This window comes from Condylura cristata, unplaced genomic scaffold (genome assembly GCF_000260355.1).
Source record: "Condylura cristata isolate star-nosed mole 26May11 unplaced genomic scaffold, ConCri1.0 scaffold00025, whole genome shotgun sequence".
Classification (NCBI taxonomy): domain Eukaryota; kingdom Metazoa; phylum Chordata; class Mammalia; order Eulipotyphla; family Talpidae; genus Condylura; species Condylura cristata.
In genome coordinates, this window is record NW_004567126.1 from 5,468,527 (window position 1) to 5,489,088 (window position 20,562).

General features: G+C 37.1%; 1 protein-coding gene across 1 annotated transcript in view; it reads right to left on the reverse strand.

Annotated features, from left to right (window-relative positions):
* Positions 1–20,562, reverse strand: part of GUCY1A2 (guanylate cyclase 1, soluble, alpha 2) — a 259,742-nt gene that overhangs the window by 65,789 nt on the left and 173,391 nt on the right. The window contains exon 7 of the mRNA XM_004688763.1: positions 10,594–10,737. Coding sequence (XP_004688820.1) covers positions 10,594–10,737 — 144 coding nt within the window. The remainder of the gene's footprint in view (positions 1–10,593; positions 10,738–20,562) is intronic.

A 20,562-nucleotide genomic window follows, 5' to 3' on the forward strand; every position in this document is an offset into this window, starting at 1 on the left:
ATAAATTTAATAAATCACACACACATGTGAGTATGTCTATGTGTATACAAACATACAGACACAGAGAGAAAATATGTGAGAGAGAGAGAACACACAAATACTACAGGTTAGCAAAATACCTGGCTCATAACAGGCAATATGTGAAAGTCATCTCAGGCTCAGTATTAAGGTTAACAACAGAATTCTACTCTGGGTTTTCTGGGAAGGTATTTACCATCTTGGTATAAGGACAAATCAAAGATTTTCACTTGAAGCAGATTTATCTGCTCCAAATTTCAGTTCTACAATGACTACCTCCCTAATAAAATTAAACTGTTATAAACTTGTCAAATTCTTTAAATGGACAATAAGATGACCAAAACTTATTTTACAGGGTTTTGTAGCAAGGGAGGATGAAAAGAGATAAAGTATATAAACGCCTGCCATATAAGTCTGATACATGCTAGGTATATTATAAATATATTACTTTTCCATCATCTTGCATATATCCTTTAAAATCTCGGTGTCCTACCTCTTCAGCTTTAATATATGCAAAAACTGCATGTGTCTTGTATATGACAGTTGTATACAGATTCAATACACGACATAAAAACCTCCAAGTCAACCACTAGCACAGAGATGGTTTTCAATATATTTCAATACCAGATCTATAGAAAATCTCCATCCCTGGTGACACAATAGGTTAAATGCAGCATTATGAAGTGATCCCCATAACTATAGCATGAGCTCGATTCCAAGCCAGGGAGGTGACCCACATGGTGTAGCAGACCTCTCCTGACCTACCTGCTGCTCCCCTCAGAAGTATAGTTCAGTCAGTCTACCTATTTTGCTTCCCACGCTATCTCTGGTGAATCCTCTGGACTGTACCCCAGTTCTTGTATGCATAAATAATTAAAAAAAAAGAAAAAAATCTATACCAACACCAAATAACATAGGTCTGAATTTGTAACAGCATCTTAATATTTTCTCTAGGAAGAATTTAATCTTTGCCACATCTTTCCAAAAATTTCTCCACATCAAAATGGAAACAGTATTGAGAAAACATCAAGTCTCTATTTCCACTTGCTAATCAAGTCTAAGGTACTTATCATAGGCTGTAATATCTAGTAGGGTAAGAGTCATATACCATTTGCTTACTCCAACATCCCTAGTGCCTAACCAACTGTCTAAAAAAATAGTATTTCAACAAAGAGAAAAGATCTGTTGAATGAGGAGTAAAAGCTTCTCCTACTAGGGTTCCAGCTAGGATCACAGGAATCAGGTTTCATCTGGGTTAAAAAAGCAAACTGCATCTGTGGACATTTTGTACATAGTCCAGGCAGTGTCCCTAGACCCTCCAGACTACATGATCACTTGATCATCACAATTACTCTGCTACTTCAAAATGTCTCCCACCAGGACCTATCTGCATGTTTTGGACATTGTTGTCAAATCTACTGTATTGCCCCACAGTAAGGTCTGAGTAAGTGAGGTTTTACTAAATATGTCTGATGCCCAGTTTAACCTTTGAACTAAAATATCAAGGGCCAATGATAAAGCTGAATAATTTCTTATAATTAAATCTAATGTGAATCTGATCATGGAATATTTGCACACAAGGTGAATATTTGCACACAAAGTGGTAGGAAGCATCCCAAGTGTGCAGAAATCAATTCAGCCATTAGTAAAAGAGAAAGTGTTGCTAGGAGACCACATTCCAAATAAGGTATATGCCAGTGGTGACCCAGTTACCACGTGCCTGACATGACATCAACACAAAGCTGAACAGATGTTTAAAAGCTCTTGTGACACTGAATTGTTCATATTGTATTGCAACACAGGATATAAAAGAATTGCCTTTCAGTGACTCAAATAATCAATTGTAGGAGGAGGAAAACACAAGGTGGACATGAAGCAGTAATAATGGAAGGTGCTTCTGAGCACTGACCTTGTCTCCAGCACCCTGGGGGACAGGCCTATCTTTGGTGCACTGTGTTTCATATCTTCTCTTACAAGAGTGAAGCCCTTCTAGGAATTAAAACAATTACTTTTTAAGTCTGTATATTCCATTTCTACATGTTTATAGGTTCACAAAGGAAAAATGAAGTCATTTTTCAAAATGTATAGCAAGTCACAATATGATTATGGTTGGTTGGTAAGCCAAAGGTAATCTTGACTATCTTTTTTTTTTTTAAAAGATTTATTTATGCATACAGAGCTGGGGTACAGGCCAGAGGTGCAGGGGAGGTGACAGGATTCACCAGACACAGAGTGGGGAGCAGAATAGGCAGATCTACTGAAATACACTGCTGAGGGGAGCAGCGGGCAGGAGATTTCTGCCTTGCCATGTGGATCACTTCCTGGGCAGGCGGAGATCGCACTCTTGCAGAAGTGGCTTTAGCTTCTCAGTGCTGTGCTTTAACCCTCTGCACCACCAGGGAGGGCCCTTGACTATCTTCTACATTCTAATTTTCAAAAGTCATGTTGCTTTTTGCAATTTAAAAAAAAACTAATAAATCACTTTGGAATTTGCTTCTAAAGTTTTACTTGGAACTAGAGGTAAAATCTTGATAGAATAACAAATCAAGAATAGACCCCAAGCTCACAGCACATTACTGTCGTGTGTATTTGCCTGCTGTGCTATTTTGATGCCCTTGATGTTGTAAGATTCAAGTTGCTTATATTGATAGATGTGTCTATAACAGTTAGATTGAAAAGGGATTTATTTAAACTGATGGCTGAGGCTAACAGATCTCTAGTGCAATAATGGTGAAGAAAGATACCACATTCTGAAAGATAATGGGCTAACCTAGCTCCAAAATGGGTTAGCGAAATCACATCTTAATGTCTCTTGAGAAGGGAGAATTGGCAGACAGAGATGTTTAATCTTCACCAAAGAGTAGGTAAGTAATAACATGAGCTACCTAACTGCTAGAGGTGTCACAATATAAACCACACAAAAATCAGATAAAAATGAGTATCTTACTAATACTTGTTTAGTCTTTTAGGATATTCGCCCAGTCTCTTGGGAGCGAAGCTCTTGTGAGAGAGGCTTAAATCAATGAAAAAGATCTTAACTTCTTCAGGAGTACTTGCGGGATTGTGATATGATTTAACAGAGTAAATTTATAAAATATCTATAAACATTTCCACTAGAAAATGTATTTCTGTTTTGAAAATGTGGAAATGAGACTGTGAAATTTTGTATTTTATATGCAGTTTCCTGAAAATTAATGTACAGTTTAGTTTTCACCCCCATTGCTTAGTTTTGTGTTTCCTTGCACTCATGTATTAGTTTTTTGTTTGTTTGTTTGTTTTGTTTTTTTTTTCATGCTGTGAAAATTCATGGAAGGACTTCTAGCAAAATGTTTTTGAAAAAAATATAATAAAACTATAGCAAGATAAGCATTTTTAGGAATGTGTGCCTAACACACTATTTTTCCAGATTGAATATGATTAAATGCTTGTGACTAATGTTGGAATCAGTGATAATTAAAGCTAAAAGCTAAAACAAATAAACCTGCAGTAATAGATCCTTTCTCATTGACATGTATGCTCCATATTTAGTTTTGTGTATTAAGTCACTAGGTAAACATCCTGCAGAGGGACTGTGGTCTCAACACTACAGTCCAGCCACTGTAGCTCAGTGCTGCAGCACCACCAGAGGAGTGATTCCATGACCAAACCAGTACTGTTTTAGTACACAGCAGCAATCGGTCATAAGAAACAATCTTTACATTCAAACAATCTTTACCCTATGGAGAAACACAAATACTTTAAACTACATTGCTTCCGCATTACAATCCATAATAAACAACGGTGAAAATATAGTGCCAGACAGCTAAGAGATGTTCCATGTTCCATTTTGACCTAGCCATCATTCATAATTTTCAATATGAATACACAATAACATTCATAACTCTTAACCCCAAAACAAAACTGAATCTCACACCCTTACTTTCTACATTAAAAAAAATATATAAATCATTTAAAATGGAACTTTAAAATAGATGACTTACATCCTCTTAAATAGGATAACTAATATAAATTTAATTTTTCTTAACGACTAATACCATGAAAAGTCTAATTTATTAGAGAGCAGAATACTCAAAATTACAGGAAAAACTGAAACATGTGTAATTTGTTTTGCGCACTCATTTAATAAGTCTAGAGAGTCTCGTAACTAGGAGCTCTGGCTAACTTTTTTTGCTTTGCTTCACTTATAAAATGGAAATCACAGCAATGCTTCCCTTACTGAATTACTATGAAATGTAGAAGAGTTTTTAGGTGGGAAGTATTTGGAACAGTACTTCCTGGAAGCAGTGCAATAGATGTTATTTGTTGTGATTCTGTTTAAATACAGTTACATGATTCTGTCTTTTCTACTTAGAGATAATTTCATCTGTGACTTGGGTTGAAAACAGTCATAAACACAGTAAGGATGAATCATTATCAATAAGATAAAAATCCTATAAAGTATATATTACTTTGCACTTCCATTTCTATGATTGCAGATTATGTCACTGAATGCCTCTCTGTGGGTCTGTTCATGAAGCAATGAAAAGTACCTTATGGAGATGTTGGGAAGAGATGAAGCTGACAACAGGTGAGCGCTAAATTTGAAGGTGCCTTTCCGCTGGCATCTTCTGATTCCAGAAGAGGTGAAAGCAGTACTTTCGACAGCCTTGCAGGACGAAGGAGACAAGGCTGCCATCCGAGGCTTGCCAAGAGGGAAATTTTAACAAAACCTCTGATAGATGGCAACTTAAAAAAAACAAAAAACAAAAAACAAAAACAAAACTATACTGCTATAACTAGGATAAGTGGATGGATAGATTTAAAAATTGTTTTTTTAGCCAAATGAGGAGAATATTAGTAAGTTCTGAAGAATGTATACAGACTGAAACTCTGATAATAAAAAAGAATTGTTACAGAAAGAATGAGTTAGAAACTTACCAATTTATGTACTATAAATAAAAAAATTTAAATATTTTTTAAAAAAACAATTCTAGTGTCAAATAAATTCATTATATAGATATCTTAAGAAGCTACATTTAGCTAAATGTGTAGCAGTAATGCTAAAGGTAAGCTTTGTATATTATTGGTACAATAAGACAGTAACTTACTAAAACTGATATTATGCATTATGCACACTATCTGGTAGATTAAAAGTAAATGAAAATGTGTCTATAGGATAAGTAAGAGAAATGAAAATGAGGCTCAGTATCTACCAGTGCCTTTATATGATACTTATGTAGTTCCTTCTGATCCTTTAGGTGTTTCTCCTTAGATAAAGATTATAGAGGCTGAACATTCAAACAAATCACAGAGAATCAATCAAGTTGTCAAACAGTTTTTCTTCTTTCTAATACTATCTTGGGCTGTAATCTTACAAGGTTAATTAAACTGTAATATTTGCAAAGCACAAGTCTCTAAATATTAAAATAGCAGTATCAGCTTTATTTTGTAAATAACAGCAACTATTAAAAATTAGAGAATAATTATTTCATAATCTTTAACAATCCTGTAAACATATTAGAAGAAGTTAAAGCTTAAGGAGCTACAATTTAATATATTACAGTACATGTAAATTATATATTAATATTCCTTCCTTTGGACTATGCAGTTAGAAGAAATTTATAGCATTTGCCTGATTTGCAATTGAGATTGCTAAACACATTAGTATTACAAGATTACATATTCCTTTTAAAGTCTATTTCACAATCTCTCTATAATTGCCTCATTATATAAAATGTACTGTTCTCTAAAATACTGAAGAGAACTTGAATTTGTCTATGTGATGAAATTCAAGGGAAAAAATTTTTTTACTGCAGTTCAGAAATAAAGCATAGATATTGGGACTCTAACTCAATCCCCAAAGGCCAAAAATCATAGAAATACTACCTATCATTTTTAAAATTGAAACATAATTGTCATGTTAGTTTTGGGTACACAACATAATGATTCTGTGTCTGTATGTATTGCAAAATAATCACCGCAGTAAGTCTAGTGTCTAAATAATGTAAATCACCATACAATTTTTTTCTTATGACTATGACTCTTAAGATCTATTTTCTTAGTAATTTTCAAATATTTAATACAATGCTATCACCTTTGGGCACCGTGCTATGTACAACATCTCCAGACTTAGTAGTGAAAGTTGTATTTCTTCACCTCCTTTACACATTTGCATGTCCCCAGTCTGCATGTCTGGCAACCACAGGTACAGATATCTACAGACTTCATTTGTCATTGTTACCTTGTCTGGTTTCAGATTCCACATATAAGTGATACCATAACAGTATTTTGTTTCTGTCTTATTTCACGTGGCATAATATCTATCTTTAATTACATTCTCTAGTCATTCCTCAACCCAACTTTGCTTTACCTACCAAGATTCCTTTTAAAAAATAAGAAGGGGGAATTCTTGAAGGTGCAAGGGTTAAAGACACAGCACTATCAAGCTAGCTCTATCCACTCAGTATGAGTGCAATCCCAGGCCAGGGAGCTAATCCATGTGGCTCAGCAGACATCTCCTAGAATGCTCTCTGCTCTTCTCAGCAGTGTATTTCAGCACATTTGCCTGTTCTACACCCCAGTCTGTCTCTGGTGAATCCTCTCATCCCATGTACCTCTCACCCCCTGTACCTCTACACCCCAGTTCCTGTATGCATAAAAATAAGTCTTTTAAATAAATGAGAACATGTAATGTAAATATACAATGGAATACTACTCAGCTATGAAAAATAGATGAAATCTTAACGATAAACAACACAGATGCAACTGGAGGATTGTGTGAAGTGAAATAAATGAGGAGAAAAACAAGTAATGGTTTCACTTACACATGTGGAATATAGAGAAATAAGCCAAAGGGACAAAACTAAATGGGGAGAAAAAAAAAAACAAAAAACAAAAAACCTAGAAATCTGATGGTAAAGAAAAGCTACCAGAAGAAGTCATGAGGGACCCATGAGACTATAGTGTAGAATTATGAGTACCTTGGTGGTAGGCATAGGTATTATTATACACCCCTGAATCATACACAATGCAGTAAAACAATATTTCTTCAATAAAATAAAATTTTAATTTTTACAAAGTAAAAAAAGAATACTTCTAAAAAGCAATTAGAACTTTTTATGCTTATCAATACAATGTTTATTCTTCTGACTAATTATATCAAAATGGTACCATAGCTCTATTTTTCCCCTTCTTACAGGAAATCTGCTTTTTTCTTATATTTTGTATAGTAGATAATTGAAGTAAAATCATATTTTTAGCCTGTGTTTGAAGTAGATATATTGAGATTTCACTAGAAAACTGTGTAACTTTATGCTACCCTTTTACCTTGTGAACCTAATCTTGAAAAAATAACTTGAGTAGTTTTTGTTGTTGAAAGGCAAATATATACTAGTTTAACTACTCTTTGATTAAAATAATCCGTTATGAGTACTTGTGAATTTTTCTTTCTTTATTGAGGTTAAGCCTGTTTATAACACTATTTATGATCTATAATTCATCCTATTCATGTCACAATTGACCACCAACTCACCAACTCACCTACAGACCACTGGGCTCCCAGACCTCCTCCTCTGGTAGTTTCAATTCTAGTCATTTACATATATGTATGTGTGTACATATATGTGTTTATGTATGTATCTCCACATAGAAAACAATCTCATGATAAGACTGCCCAGCTGGTAGTCCTGAATATTTAAGATTGAAGTGAATTTAATTTGCCTTTATGGGCTTTATGTGTGTTTGTTTCCTTGCCTGTTTTTAGATTCCACATGTAAGTGAGACCATAACAATACTTTGTTTCTCTGTGATTTCACATGGCATTTGCAGTCTGCAGGCGATCTGAGACACCATTCTTTTTGTTTGTGTGTTTTTTCCGGCAGTAATAGAAGAGTGATTTCTATACATAAACAACTTGATAATTATGCCTAAAGGGGATTTAAAATCCTTTTTGTTTTTGGAAATGCTCCACATTGCCACAGTGGTAGGAGTGATTTGAAAACCTTCTTTCAAGTTTTTAATAAAATAATGTGCAAGTTAAAGTAATAAAATGGGTAATTTTGCACTATACCCCTATGTTCCCTTTTCCTAAGTATCCTCTCCTTCCCCTCATCTCCTTCCTTGGACTTGTACCATATCACTCTTTTTTACCTTTATACTTCTATCAATGCAGAAATTTTTAGAGTATCCTTTTCAGTTGTTCCCAGTTCTGAATTCTCATTAAATGGAATATGATACCATTTTATTATAGTGGCATAGAATTCTTTTGTTCAACATGTTTTTGATATACATGCACACTGATGTCAATAGCTGAAGTCATTCCTTTTCCCAACAGCATGTCATGCCGATATATAAACATATCCATTTATACCCATTCTATTATTGCTAGAGGTTTGAGCTATCTCCAGTTTGACGCTATTACCAAAGAATTACTGTGCATGGTCTTTGATGTGACTTCTGTTGCACAAGCACAAGTACCTCCCTGGGGAAAGCCCCTAGGAAAGGGGTTACTTGATTATAGGAAAGGTACAAGGTAAATTTTTATAATTAATGATAAGTCAATTATACCATTATACTCTCACCAGTTATGAGTGAGATTTCCTGATAAACAAGAGAAACAGAATGGTTTAACTGTTAATGCGGAAAATTTGAAATTCTCTTATACACAATTGAAACTGTTCGAGCTGAGTCAGTTACCAAAAATTTTTTTTCCCTACTCTAAGTCAAAATTCCTAATTATAATATTATAATTTTAAAGTAAAGCTTTCATATTTACCCCATCACAATTTATTAAGGAAAAGACTCATACAACAGAGATCTAGTTATTCTTCAACAATGATAGCCAACTCTCTGTAAACTATTAAAGTCATCTATACTCTGATCATATCTCCTTTGTTATTTACCAAGTCCTCTTTTTCTCTGATATCCTGCAGCTCATAAAAATGTGTTTAATTGTAGATTCATGTGATTTATCTAGTGGTGAATTGCTCAGGATTACTGTGACTGAGAACATTCTACTATCTTTTAACAATACCAGAAAAAAAAAATCCCATTTTTGTCTTTCCTCCATATCTCCACCGGAAGCCCACTGAACATGAATTATATCTTCCTGCTCTGTCTTCCATGTTGCCTGCATATTTTACATTATTTTATTCATATTTCCCCATATTCAGTTTTCTGGATTTAACTATAGATAATTTCTTTATTCCTAACTTCCAGTGTACTAATTTTTGCTTCAGTTGTGTCTAACATGGTTTTAAATGCACCTACTGAGTTTTTTTTAGGCATTATGTGAACTGAATTAGAATTTTTCTGATTCTTTTACAATTCTCTATCTCTGCCTCACATGGTTAAAATCTCTTTTATATAATTATGTTAAGCACTGTCACTTACTGCATGTCTGAAAATTTGCTAACTGACAACACACTTGATTTTTTTCATCTATTAAATTCTATTGGATTTTAGCCACCTTACTTAGTTTTCCTCTGCAAGGTGAGGTTGGGGAGGGGTTTGGTTTTGTTTTGTACATTTTGTTTTGTCTGGTTTTTATTGTTAGCCACTCCTTCTCCAGAACACTCTGCCTTGGAAATTCTTTAACAAAGGGAATGAAATTGACTTCTTCCATGGAGGCACAGTTTTCTTGTTCCCTGCTATTGTTGACAATACATTTAAGTTAAATACACCACCTACATTTTGTTCAATCTATGCACATAACATGACAGGCACATTTCTCTCTTTCCTGAGTCTAGTCATATGCTTAATTTTTTAAGAAATAATTTTAAAATATTTAACATACATTTCGAAAGTTTCAGAGGGCTCACTTGGGGTGTTTTATTTGTTGTAATGTCAGAACTAAAAATACACTAACATTTGGAACCTTTTTTATTTTCCTGTATTATTTTTTAACCTATTATTGGTAAGTTATGAGAGGATAGAGTTAGATTCAAGGTTACATTTTCAAATACAAGATTTCTGGTTTACAAGGACTCATGGTTACTGCACTTCTGGGAGCTACTGGACTCTGGCAGAGAAACAACTAGGTGCCCTTATCAATTCTCAGAGGTAGACCCTAGACTACAGAAAGCTATTAGTACTAAAGAGAGTACAAGGCACCAAACCCTAAATTTCCACCCACTTTTAAATTTTCTCAGTTATCAGTCTTTAACTTTCAAGTTTTGCCACATTAAAGGGGGGGGGGACTGTAGATGTGACCAAGGACTGAGGCTTTACAAGGATGTCCAAGGCAGCTGTCTAAGTCCTCACTTTCGCTGCTGCTTTTCTGTTTTCATGATTGTTTCTCTTACTCTGTCACCATCATCTGTTGGTATTGGTGATCACTGAGAACAAGTTCTCTCCTTGGTCTAACCCCTCAGCTTTTCTTTCTCTGTGGTATTGTGCTCCTTCACATACCTTTTCCCACTTGGGATCATTTTCATTTGCTCTCTTCCTGGATCTCTGACACCTCTAGTTACCTGTCATCCTCCTTGGGCACCTGCCTTTTCTAGAACTATAAGTTAGTGAGAAGAAATCAAGAGGACATTTCTTGCTCCTTCGGAAAAATGTATATGATTGCTCAAATTAGATAGCTGAGAAGGTTACCTGAATCGGTCTTCCGTCAGGTGTCAACACTTCTTCAGAAAGTTCCATCATCTTCAGGGCCATCAGGGCAATGGGCTTGGCATGGCAGAGACTCTTCCTGTGCAGTCCTGCGGCAACACAGTAGGCATCACCTATTGTTTCCACCTGCAGCAATCAAACGGATCACAAGCAAATGTAAGATAATGAGCCAGAATAGCAATGATTAGTTATCTGCAATCACAACTGCTGTTGAAAACATGTCAACACAACATCAATAAATTAAGCAATTAGACAACTGAGTGTAATCACAGCAGGGTTTGCAAACAATCATAGTCAAATGCTAACATCTCACTCCAGGATTGTTGAACAACATTATCACCATAGATGATCACTGATAATAGAACGCCAGAATATAAAATCACTATCCCCCACACAAATGGAATGATCAATAATTTGCAAAAATTATCCAAATTATAACCTTTTACAAAGCAACACTCTAGTCTCCCACCAACTTTCAAGTAGAAAGTCATTCACTGAAAAGTCATTTTCCTCAATTTTTCTACCTTTCCAATTGTACCACACTTTTTGAAATCTATAATTTATTGTCATCTATTCTTAGTTACTATGAATAACTTAATTTTTACCATTTCTAGAATTCATGCTCTGTGTCATTAAGTACACTGATCACATAATAAGCACACTGACCACATAATAAGCACTCTCTTTTAACCTTAATTGGAAGAAATTGGTAGTAACTCTATTTGAGAGATGAGAAATTGATGTGCAGAAACTCATCAGTAATCCTACAGAGTTAAAAGGTACTGTTAGAGTCTTAACAGACCTTTACCTAGTCCTACTGTCAGCTCCTTTGTGAATGGCTGTTGCTTTGCTAATATTTTAAAATTTCACCCTAAGTTATAATCACTAAATTCCCAATGCATATAATATAGCATAAATGTTTAGGGCCACCCTATTTGCACCCAATATAAACATGTTAGTAATCTCCTTAATTATTTCAATATTTTTACTGAACAAAGTGGTAACATTTTATCATATGCCTCATCCCAGTATCACCTTCCGTGAAGTTCTTCATGGCCCTTCTATAAGTTCTAGCTAAATTCTTTTTACTACTGTTTCAATAGCATTTTCTACCACACTTCTCTGTTGTGATTTCAACATAAGGTATAACTAATATGCATTTACATAGGATCAAATGCACACACAAACATAATGTGTACTCTTTAAGACTGGGCCAGGTAGTTTTCATTTCTTTATTAACAGTATCTAATATAGTTTATCAGTATCTAATATAGCTATTTATTAAATATCTTCCAAATGTGACTGAATAAACAAAGGTTTATGTGTTATAAAGAGATCTGTGTAGGAGTAAACTGTCTCTAAATGCAGACTGTGCTTCTATAATAAACAAGAATTATAAAAATATTAGACTTAATAGCTGTAATTAAATTTTGTGTGAATGCATTCTAATTTTATACCATTAAAAACATGTACTACTTTAAATTCTTTGAGCACTAATTTAGGGAATATGACAAGAACAATTACGAAGCTCATGTGATTAGAAATGCCAAAATTGTAATTTGGTTATCAGAATGTTACCAGGGTATATACATCAAATATGCTGCAAATACCCTCAGATCTGCCAGGAAGTTCAAAATTTACTCTTCGAGAACCACATCTTTTTTTTTTTTTTAATATCTGTAGAGAATTATTTATTTATGCATACAAAGCTGGGGTAAAGGCCAGAGGTGCAAGGGCAGTGAAAGAATGAGAAACAGAACAGGCAGATGGATGAAGTACACTGCTGAGGGAAGCAGCAGGTGAGACGGGAGAAGTCTGCTGCGCATGTGCGTCACCCCCGGGGGCCAGGGATCTAACTCGCACTGAGGCAGCTGTGGCCAGCTTCCTAACCTGCTGTGCCACCAGGGAGGTACCAAGAAGCATTTCTGATGCTACAAAAAAGGAAATAAAATCAGATAATTCTGACTTTTTGTTTTGTTACAAATCCGATGTAGAATCAAGGCCACAAGAAGGGGGAGGAGAAACATGGTGTGAAGGGGTACAAGGACTCTGGTACGTTAGTGGCCGGTGTGGTGACAGGCATCTGGGGAAGTGTGACCCCGTGCCTCTGAATCACATACAATATTATAAACCAATGTAACCTCAATGAAAAAAAAATAAACATTGGAGTCTATAAAACGAAACAGAAAGGCCCTCCCTGGTGGCGCAGCGGGTTAAAGCACTGCACTAAGAAACTAAAGCCACTTCCGCATGAGTTCGATTCCTGCCTGCCCCGGAGGCGGCCACATGGCAAGGCAGACCTCTCCTGGCCCGCCTGCTGCTCCCCTCAGCAGTGTACTTCATCGATCTGCCTGTTCTGCTTCCCACTCTGTCTCTGGTGAATCCTCTCACCCTCCGCATCTCTGGCCTGTACCCCAGTTCTGTACGAATAAATAAATAAATCTTTAAAAAAAAAGAAAAACAGAAAAATATAGATGGTAAGAACACAAGAACAATGCAGTGTATGCTACTGAAGGTTTTACTCCAAAAATATTCTTCCCCAAAAAGTACCCAAGGAAAACACCTGCAAATAATAACCTCTAAACTGAGGTCATTTACCATTTGACCCCTAAAAATGTAATGGTCTTTGATAACCCCCACATTTATCTCATCCCTTTGGATATCTTCACAGTTTTAAAATCTACAAGGCTATTACATATGTACTTTGAATCTCACTGCTGAGAGTATTCACAGAAGCAGGTAAATTGTCTGTCTGAACTGAACAGCTTTACAGAACACTGGACATGTATGCCTTTGGAACATGACCCCTTGAAATCTTTGCCATCTTCCTTCTCCTCCTCCTTGACATTAGCATCACAGCATTGTTCAGTGGGTTCCATTCAATGTGTACTGCTAGAGTTTACCACAAGAATACGTAAAGATTGGTTATAGGTTGCATTTTATTTCTTAGCTCTGGGTAATGGACTAGTATGAAGAGGAGGGACTGAGAAAAGGAGGACTGTAACACATAAGACCAATGAAATATGCATGCGAATCATGTGAGCAACATAAATATAACACATTCTCATTAAAATTCTTACATGGCACTGAAAGATTCTGTAGTGTTTAGCTTCCAAATATTTGAAGGTGTATTAGCTATCAGAAACAATAGGATCAATAAGAATAAAGCTTGGCATCAAAAAGCAATGAACCGTATTAATGTGTGGGTTTCTTACAACTATTAATAAATACTCAACATACAGGGAAGGGGGGAATTTCTTTCCATACTGACAGGCTAGACATGTTACAGTCACAACATAGCCTCCAAATCTCAATGCCCTGTAGTAACAAAGATAAATTTCTGATCCATGCTACCTATTCATTTGGGTGAAGGGGTTGGAGTAGCAGAGACAGACATGGAGTCAGCTCTCTTCACTCCAGAAAGAAGCCTAGTAGAACAAACCTCCTCATTTGCAGCTGGTTGCCATGGCAGAGGAAATGAGGTTCCAACAAAATGAACACTAGCTCTCAAAGCTTTTTCCCAGATGTACCATATGGAACTTCTCTGGATTCATTCACCAGTGCAAATGCATGGCCATGCTTAACACAAAGACAAGAGGACAACACAACCCATTTGCGCCTACCAACAAAAATAGTTGAAAGGCATCCCTCCCCTCAAGGATGATGCTCAGGAGTCCAGTCATCAAGCCCCCAGAGGTCTGTGAAATACAGACTTTGTATCTTATCTGAAAAGAACAGGTAATAATCTGAGAGGTACTTTTTTCCTCTTGCAGATATTCAGCATCTTAACCTAAAATCCATGGCAGGAACACTACCACCTTGCTGATGCTGCTTTCCACTACACCACAGTCCACTTTTGCTCCCCCTTCACCTAAATCAAGTCCATGCAAGTTCAGCAGAATTAAATACACGTGGCCATTTTCCCTTCAAGATAATCAACTTTGTTTCAGGAGGAACAGGGAAAGTAAAAACATTTATATCAATTTCAGTTGTTTTTGAAGTTTTTTTCTGCACTTAACCAAATTTGGGTAAACAAATGGATATTGTAAACAAGCAACAAAGAAACTCCCCAAATTTGACTGTATCCTGAAATCCTTTAAAATTGCCTCAGTTTCTTAATTTTAATACAACTAACACCATCTAAAATAGTGCATGTCATTTATTTTTAGCATCAACAATCTGTTCTTGAATGACATTAATTAAGAATACTGGTGGCTAAACTAGGCACAGAAAGGACAGAGCTTATGCAAATGTCTGAGAAACATTGCATCTTTTTTTCTGAACATGAAAGAGGTTTCAGCACTAAAAGTACTATATATAACTATTGTCCCACATGTTATTTAAACAAACTTTAAGGATTATCCTATCTTAATATGTTGCCTTCTCAACACTTTAGAATCAAAAACCTCATATTACTCCAGAACTATAGGTGATATCAATACATTTCTTAGAGTTATGCATTTACCCTTGTTACTTTATATATTTTTTTGTTTCAAAGTAATCATTTAAAAGAACTTGTTTCAGCTCCTAAAAGCATCTCATTCTCATAATATTCCTCACCCTCCCTCTAGGCTAACACACACAAGTTGAGCGGCTTCTCCATATGCAGAGACAAGATGGCGGAAGAAGGTGTGTTGCAGGGGCGGTGTCGGGCAAGGATTATTCTACAACACTGCACACAACCCGGCTGCAGCTGGCCCTGCCGCATGGGCTCCTGCCCACCGCGGCCCTGAGACCCACGTCCTGGCTCTGTTTTCCTTTGAACTAAGACTAGGGAAAGGAAGTCTGAGGAGGGTGCCTGAGGGAGAGGGTGAGAACATACTGGCAGTCGGCAGTATGGGACGACCTAGATGCCCTCTCTGGACCAATCAAGAGGAGAAGCACCCTTGAAGTCTGCTTTCCTGGTTGCTTTGCTTTTTTTTCTTTTTCTTTTTCTTTTCTTTTTTTGGTCTCTAATGCGTTTGAAAAACAGAAAGAAAGGGAAATAGGGCCTAGAGGAGGAGCGGTAGTAGAATAAAAATAGGCAAACAGATGAAACCTAAAAATCAAAAATGTCTTCTTTCTAGTGTAGCCTCTCATAGGCCCTTAGTCACCGGGTGATGTTCAGATGGGTGGAAAGGGCTGACAAGTGTGCCACCTTACTCATGGGCTCGTGGCATGTAAAAACATTGGGGTCTCAGAAAGGGCACCATGCTCACCCACGCTGGGAGGACAGAGCCAGAGCCACAGCAGCCTGTCTGCAGATGGCTTCTGAAAATGGGGGTCTGGGTAGGGCTTCCAGTGACTGGCAGGGAGCCCCAAGAAACCTGCAGTCCTGGAGGTCCCTGCTGACAGACCAGGCAGGGGGGTGGTTGCTATGGACTCTCCAAATGTCTAGCCGGAAAAGACAGAGCACCACAGGCCTTCGTGAAGTCACACCAGGAGCAGCAGAGTAGAGAACTGGGGCCTGGGTAGATTTTGACACATTTAGCATCCTGCTCTTGTTTATGTGCCTATTGTTCCAGACTCTCAGTGGGGAAGTGAAAAGCCCTCCTGCCAAGGCATGAAAACTCAGACTGCGTGGGCCCGGGGATACCCACGGGACACACTTGCAGGGGAGCAACTTGCCACAGAGAGCATTGACACAGCTTTTCACTGTCTTGAGGTTCTAGAGATGGGACCACACGGAGTCTCTTCAAATACATGCATAAGTACCTACATGAAAAGTAGGTAGGAAGACCAGATACAGGAAGGACACCAGTGCTGTAGATGAAGGCAGTGAGTCTTCGGTGTCATAGTCTTGGCTTTATAACGTCACCGCTATGCTGGGGAAACAGAAGCGGCATAGGCAGTGGCTGTCACCCCACTCTAACAGAAAGGGCAGCTCAGGCCTACTTGCTGGGACTAGAACAGTGAGCCAGAAGAGGCTCCCTTTCTCCTGGGGAACCAAAAAAGCAGCCTCCACCTCCTTAGCAGCTGGCATATACTCTGTATTATGAGTTCACCTTTCTCTCTCACCAATTTTTTCTCCCCTGTAAAAAACATGATTTCCAAAATGCAAAATTATTATTCAGCTGTTATTTTCAGTTTTTCTAAATAATCTTGTAGTTTTTCAATATTAGCATCTTCACAATAGGAACCTATTTCATAATGCTAAAGGTTGATATCCTGGGAATAATTTTGATTTACTAATGATATTAATGTTGCAAAAGGCATTATCTATTCTCCTTGTGAAGTCATGGATAATAAGAACTGAAATACGGTGAGTCATTTAAATAACCTTGTATTATTCGCATTCTGTGGGTGTTTCTGTGGGTGTTTCTGCCTTGCTGTATAAGGATCTGGAAGACTCCCTGTCTCCTCAGTCTGACACTATTATTAACCTGGGGTAGAACCTCAGAGAGTAGCTTCTGGACATAGGCACCCAATCCTGTCATGGTCTTAGGCAAACGTCAGGTCCTCTGCTGCTTGGTGTCACTGTCATCTAACATACAGGCAACTGTTCTGTCCAGGGAAGATATAAATACCCAGTTTGATCATTCTCAGAGAATCTAACTCTGAGAGTGGATTGAAAACAGGTTCATTTCTCCTGGTTACACAAAACCATGAAACCTCACAGATGCACTTTACTATTTTAAAAGGAGACATCTCAAAGAAGAAAAACTATTTCTACCTCATTGCATATACACTCTCAGGGCACACCACAAGCAATATGGCAAACCAGGTCAAGTCAGTCTCAGGCTGAACCCTCATTATTTTTTCAAGTTCACAGTTCCTATTTCAGGGTCTGGCGCTTTCTTACACACTTATCTGATGGACAAATTTCTGTCTCCAGCACAAAATGTATTGTACTAGAGTATGTCTATGCTCTCCTAATACATATTTACTTAACTTTACACCCTTGGACCCTAACACCTTATCAGGCTGTCCAATAACATTTTTATTAAGTCCTTAAATTGCATGCAACTTCTAGGAGTTGGAACTGCCCCCCTCTGCAATTTTTTCAAATACAAAATTCAGGACTGCCTGCATGAGATTCATCCATTGGGTACTTGTTAAAAAATTAGATCCTCAGGTCCCACCCTGAGCTGCCAAGTCCAAATCTAGTAAAAGGCTCACCTATTTGCATTTATACATTTTCCCAGGTACATTTTTAGGTTTTCAAAGTCCAGTGAGTTCTGGTATATGAAGTGAATTAGAAATACTACAGATACATTCAGATAGTCATTTTTTTAAAGAGTCGATCAGCTTTCAAAAAAGAACCTGAACCCTGAACCCTATTCATTCCATAGCTTCTTTCTATCCAGAGGACAATAAGTCTTTCCAGACACTGCCTTATCATCAGAACTTCAGCCTGCAACTCCTAGCCCAGACACACCACAAACACACACACACACACTCATTCTTTCTTGTTCTCTCCTACTCCCTTCTTCTCCCTCCCCACCCTGCCTTCCCCTCTCTTTTATATACACCCCAGATGCTGAGAAACATCTGGCACAGTAGGTATTCAATGATCCACACAAAGTTTGTTGAGTTCAATTAAATACATTGGGCATAATAGTCTAGCAATTCAAATGAAAACAAGTTTAACTAAGGACTTACTGATAAGCCTACTTCAAAAATTCCCTCATTCTTTAAAAAAAAAAAAAAACTCTAATTACACTAATGTTGGTTGATGTTTCTGACCTAAATACTATTTCTTTAAGGAATTCTCTCCATGCTCAGCTGATACAGAACTCAAAAGGAGGTCATGGATATAAATAGCACAGTGATTTGGTCTAGAGACTACTCCCAAGTGAGGAAAAGCGGATTCCAAATGACTGCCTATCAAAGAAAGCTCTCTGGTCTATTGTTGTGAATTCCAGTTCCTGCCAAGAAATCTCAACCTCGTGGAAAAGTCTGCTAATTGGCCCCAGTTTGTCATAAGGTTTTGGAATTCTAAGGCATATTATCACCAAAAAAAGTACATAAAAAATTCTTTGTTGAAAATTTTTTCTAAATTCCCAAATTAGATGATGGCAACTAAATATTTCTTTCTACTGCACAATGGACTATTATCCTATAAGATCACCAATAACACCTTCAAATCTCCTACATTTACCTACCACTATCACCCTAATTCACTCCATGTGCTAATCAAAACGAATCCTTCAGTGTTCTTGACAAACTCTCTGTACCTCCAACCATCATGTTTATATGCAGAGTTTCTGTTCTACCAGGAGCCCATCTATTTATGCTTTATCAAGTAATTATGGAAACCACTCAATATTTTTCTTTTTCTTTCTGACTTATTTCACTGAGCATAATCCTATCTAACTCCACCCATGTTGCCACAAATTACATTAAGTTATTATTTATTTTGCTGCATAGTATTCTATTGTGTACATGTACCATCTTCTTGATCCAATCATCTATTTTTGGACTTTTGGGTTGTTTACCAGTCAACTATCATAAATAGTGCTGCAGTATACATAGCGGTGCATATATCCTTTTGAATTAATGTTTTTGTGTCCTTTGGGTAGATCCCAAGGAGTGGAATTGCTGGGTCATTTGGTATCTCCATTTTCAGTAGCCTGAGGAACGTCCACACAGCTTTCTGTAGTTGTTGGACTAGTTTGTATTCCCACCAGCAGTGTAGGAGAGATTCATATTTCTTTTTTTTTTTTCTTGCCACATCCTTACCAATATTTGTTGTTATTTTTTAAAGATTTGTTTATTTATGCATACAGAACTGGGGTACAGGCCAGAGGTGCTTGGGCGGTGAGAGGATTCACTAGAGACAGAGGAGGGAACAGAACAGGCAGATATACTGAAATACACTGCTGAGGGGAGCAGTGGGCAGGTCAGGAGAGGTCTGCAGCACCATGTGGGTCACCACTGGGACAGGGATGGAACTCATGCTGACGTAGCTTTAGCTTCTTAGTGCTGTGCTTTAACCCGCTGTGCCACCAGGGAGGGCCCTGTTAGTTTTTTGTTTAATGTGCACCATTCTTACTGATGTAAGGTGGTATCAACTCATTGGTTTTGATTTGCATATCTCTTATGATGAGGGATGTTGAACATTTTTTTGTATTGAATATTTGCATTTAATCTTTGGACAAGGGTCCTATTGCCCATATTTTGATTGAATTATCTTTGTGATCAATCCCTTATCAGTTGCATGAAGTGCAACAGTTTCATTTATAGGAGGAATATAAGGACAGCAAATAAGGGATCAGGGACAAAATAATAACAATCAAAAAAGACAATACAACAAAACTGAACAACAATAATCAGACAACTATAAACCAGAGACATTCTTCAGGGGAGGGGGAGGATGAGGGCACAAAACACAGGCAGGTAGAGCACAAGGGACTAAGGTTGTGGTACTTGGGTGAATTGGTGGTGGAGATTCTATGGGGACTACACCTGTAAAATATATACAAATAAAGAAATTAAACAAAAAATAAAGTGATTATGAAGTCTATTATTTTCAAGAACGCTTTTCCAGGGATTCCTAATTTACCAGAACTTTCACTATGTCTCTAAAGCATCGTGAATATTCCCTGTAAGTCCAGTAAATCTACAGAATGCTAAATAATATTACAACCCCACATACAAGTGAATAGTTTTAAGATTTATTCAAAACTATAGTAATGGAGGCAGTAAAGTAATGGGGGAAGAATAAGTAGATCAGTGGAACAGAACAGAATTGCATAAATAGAGTCCCAAAAATATAGTTAACTGACTGTGGACAAAGGGGCAAGAGCAATACAATGGGCAAAGATAATCTCTCCCACAAATGGTGCTGGAACAACTGGACATTCACATGCCAAAGAATTATAGTTAGACCCTGTACTTTAAACTATCACAGACACAAATGTAAAACTTGAAAATGAAATGAGAAAGCGTAATGATCAAAAAAAAAAAGAAAGAAAAGAAACTTGTAGGAAACTATAGATCTGAGGCTTAAAGCAGGGCATGGGGAGAAAA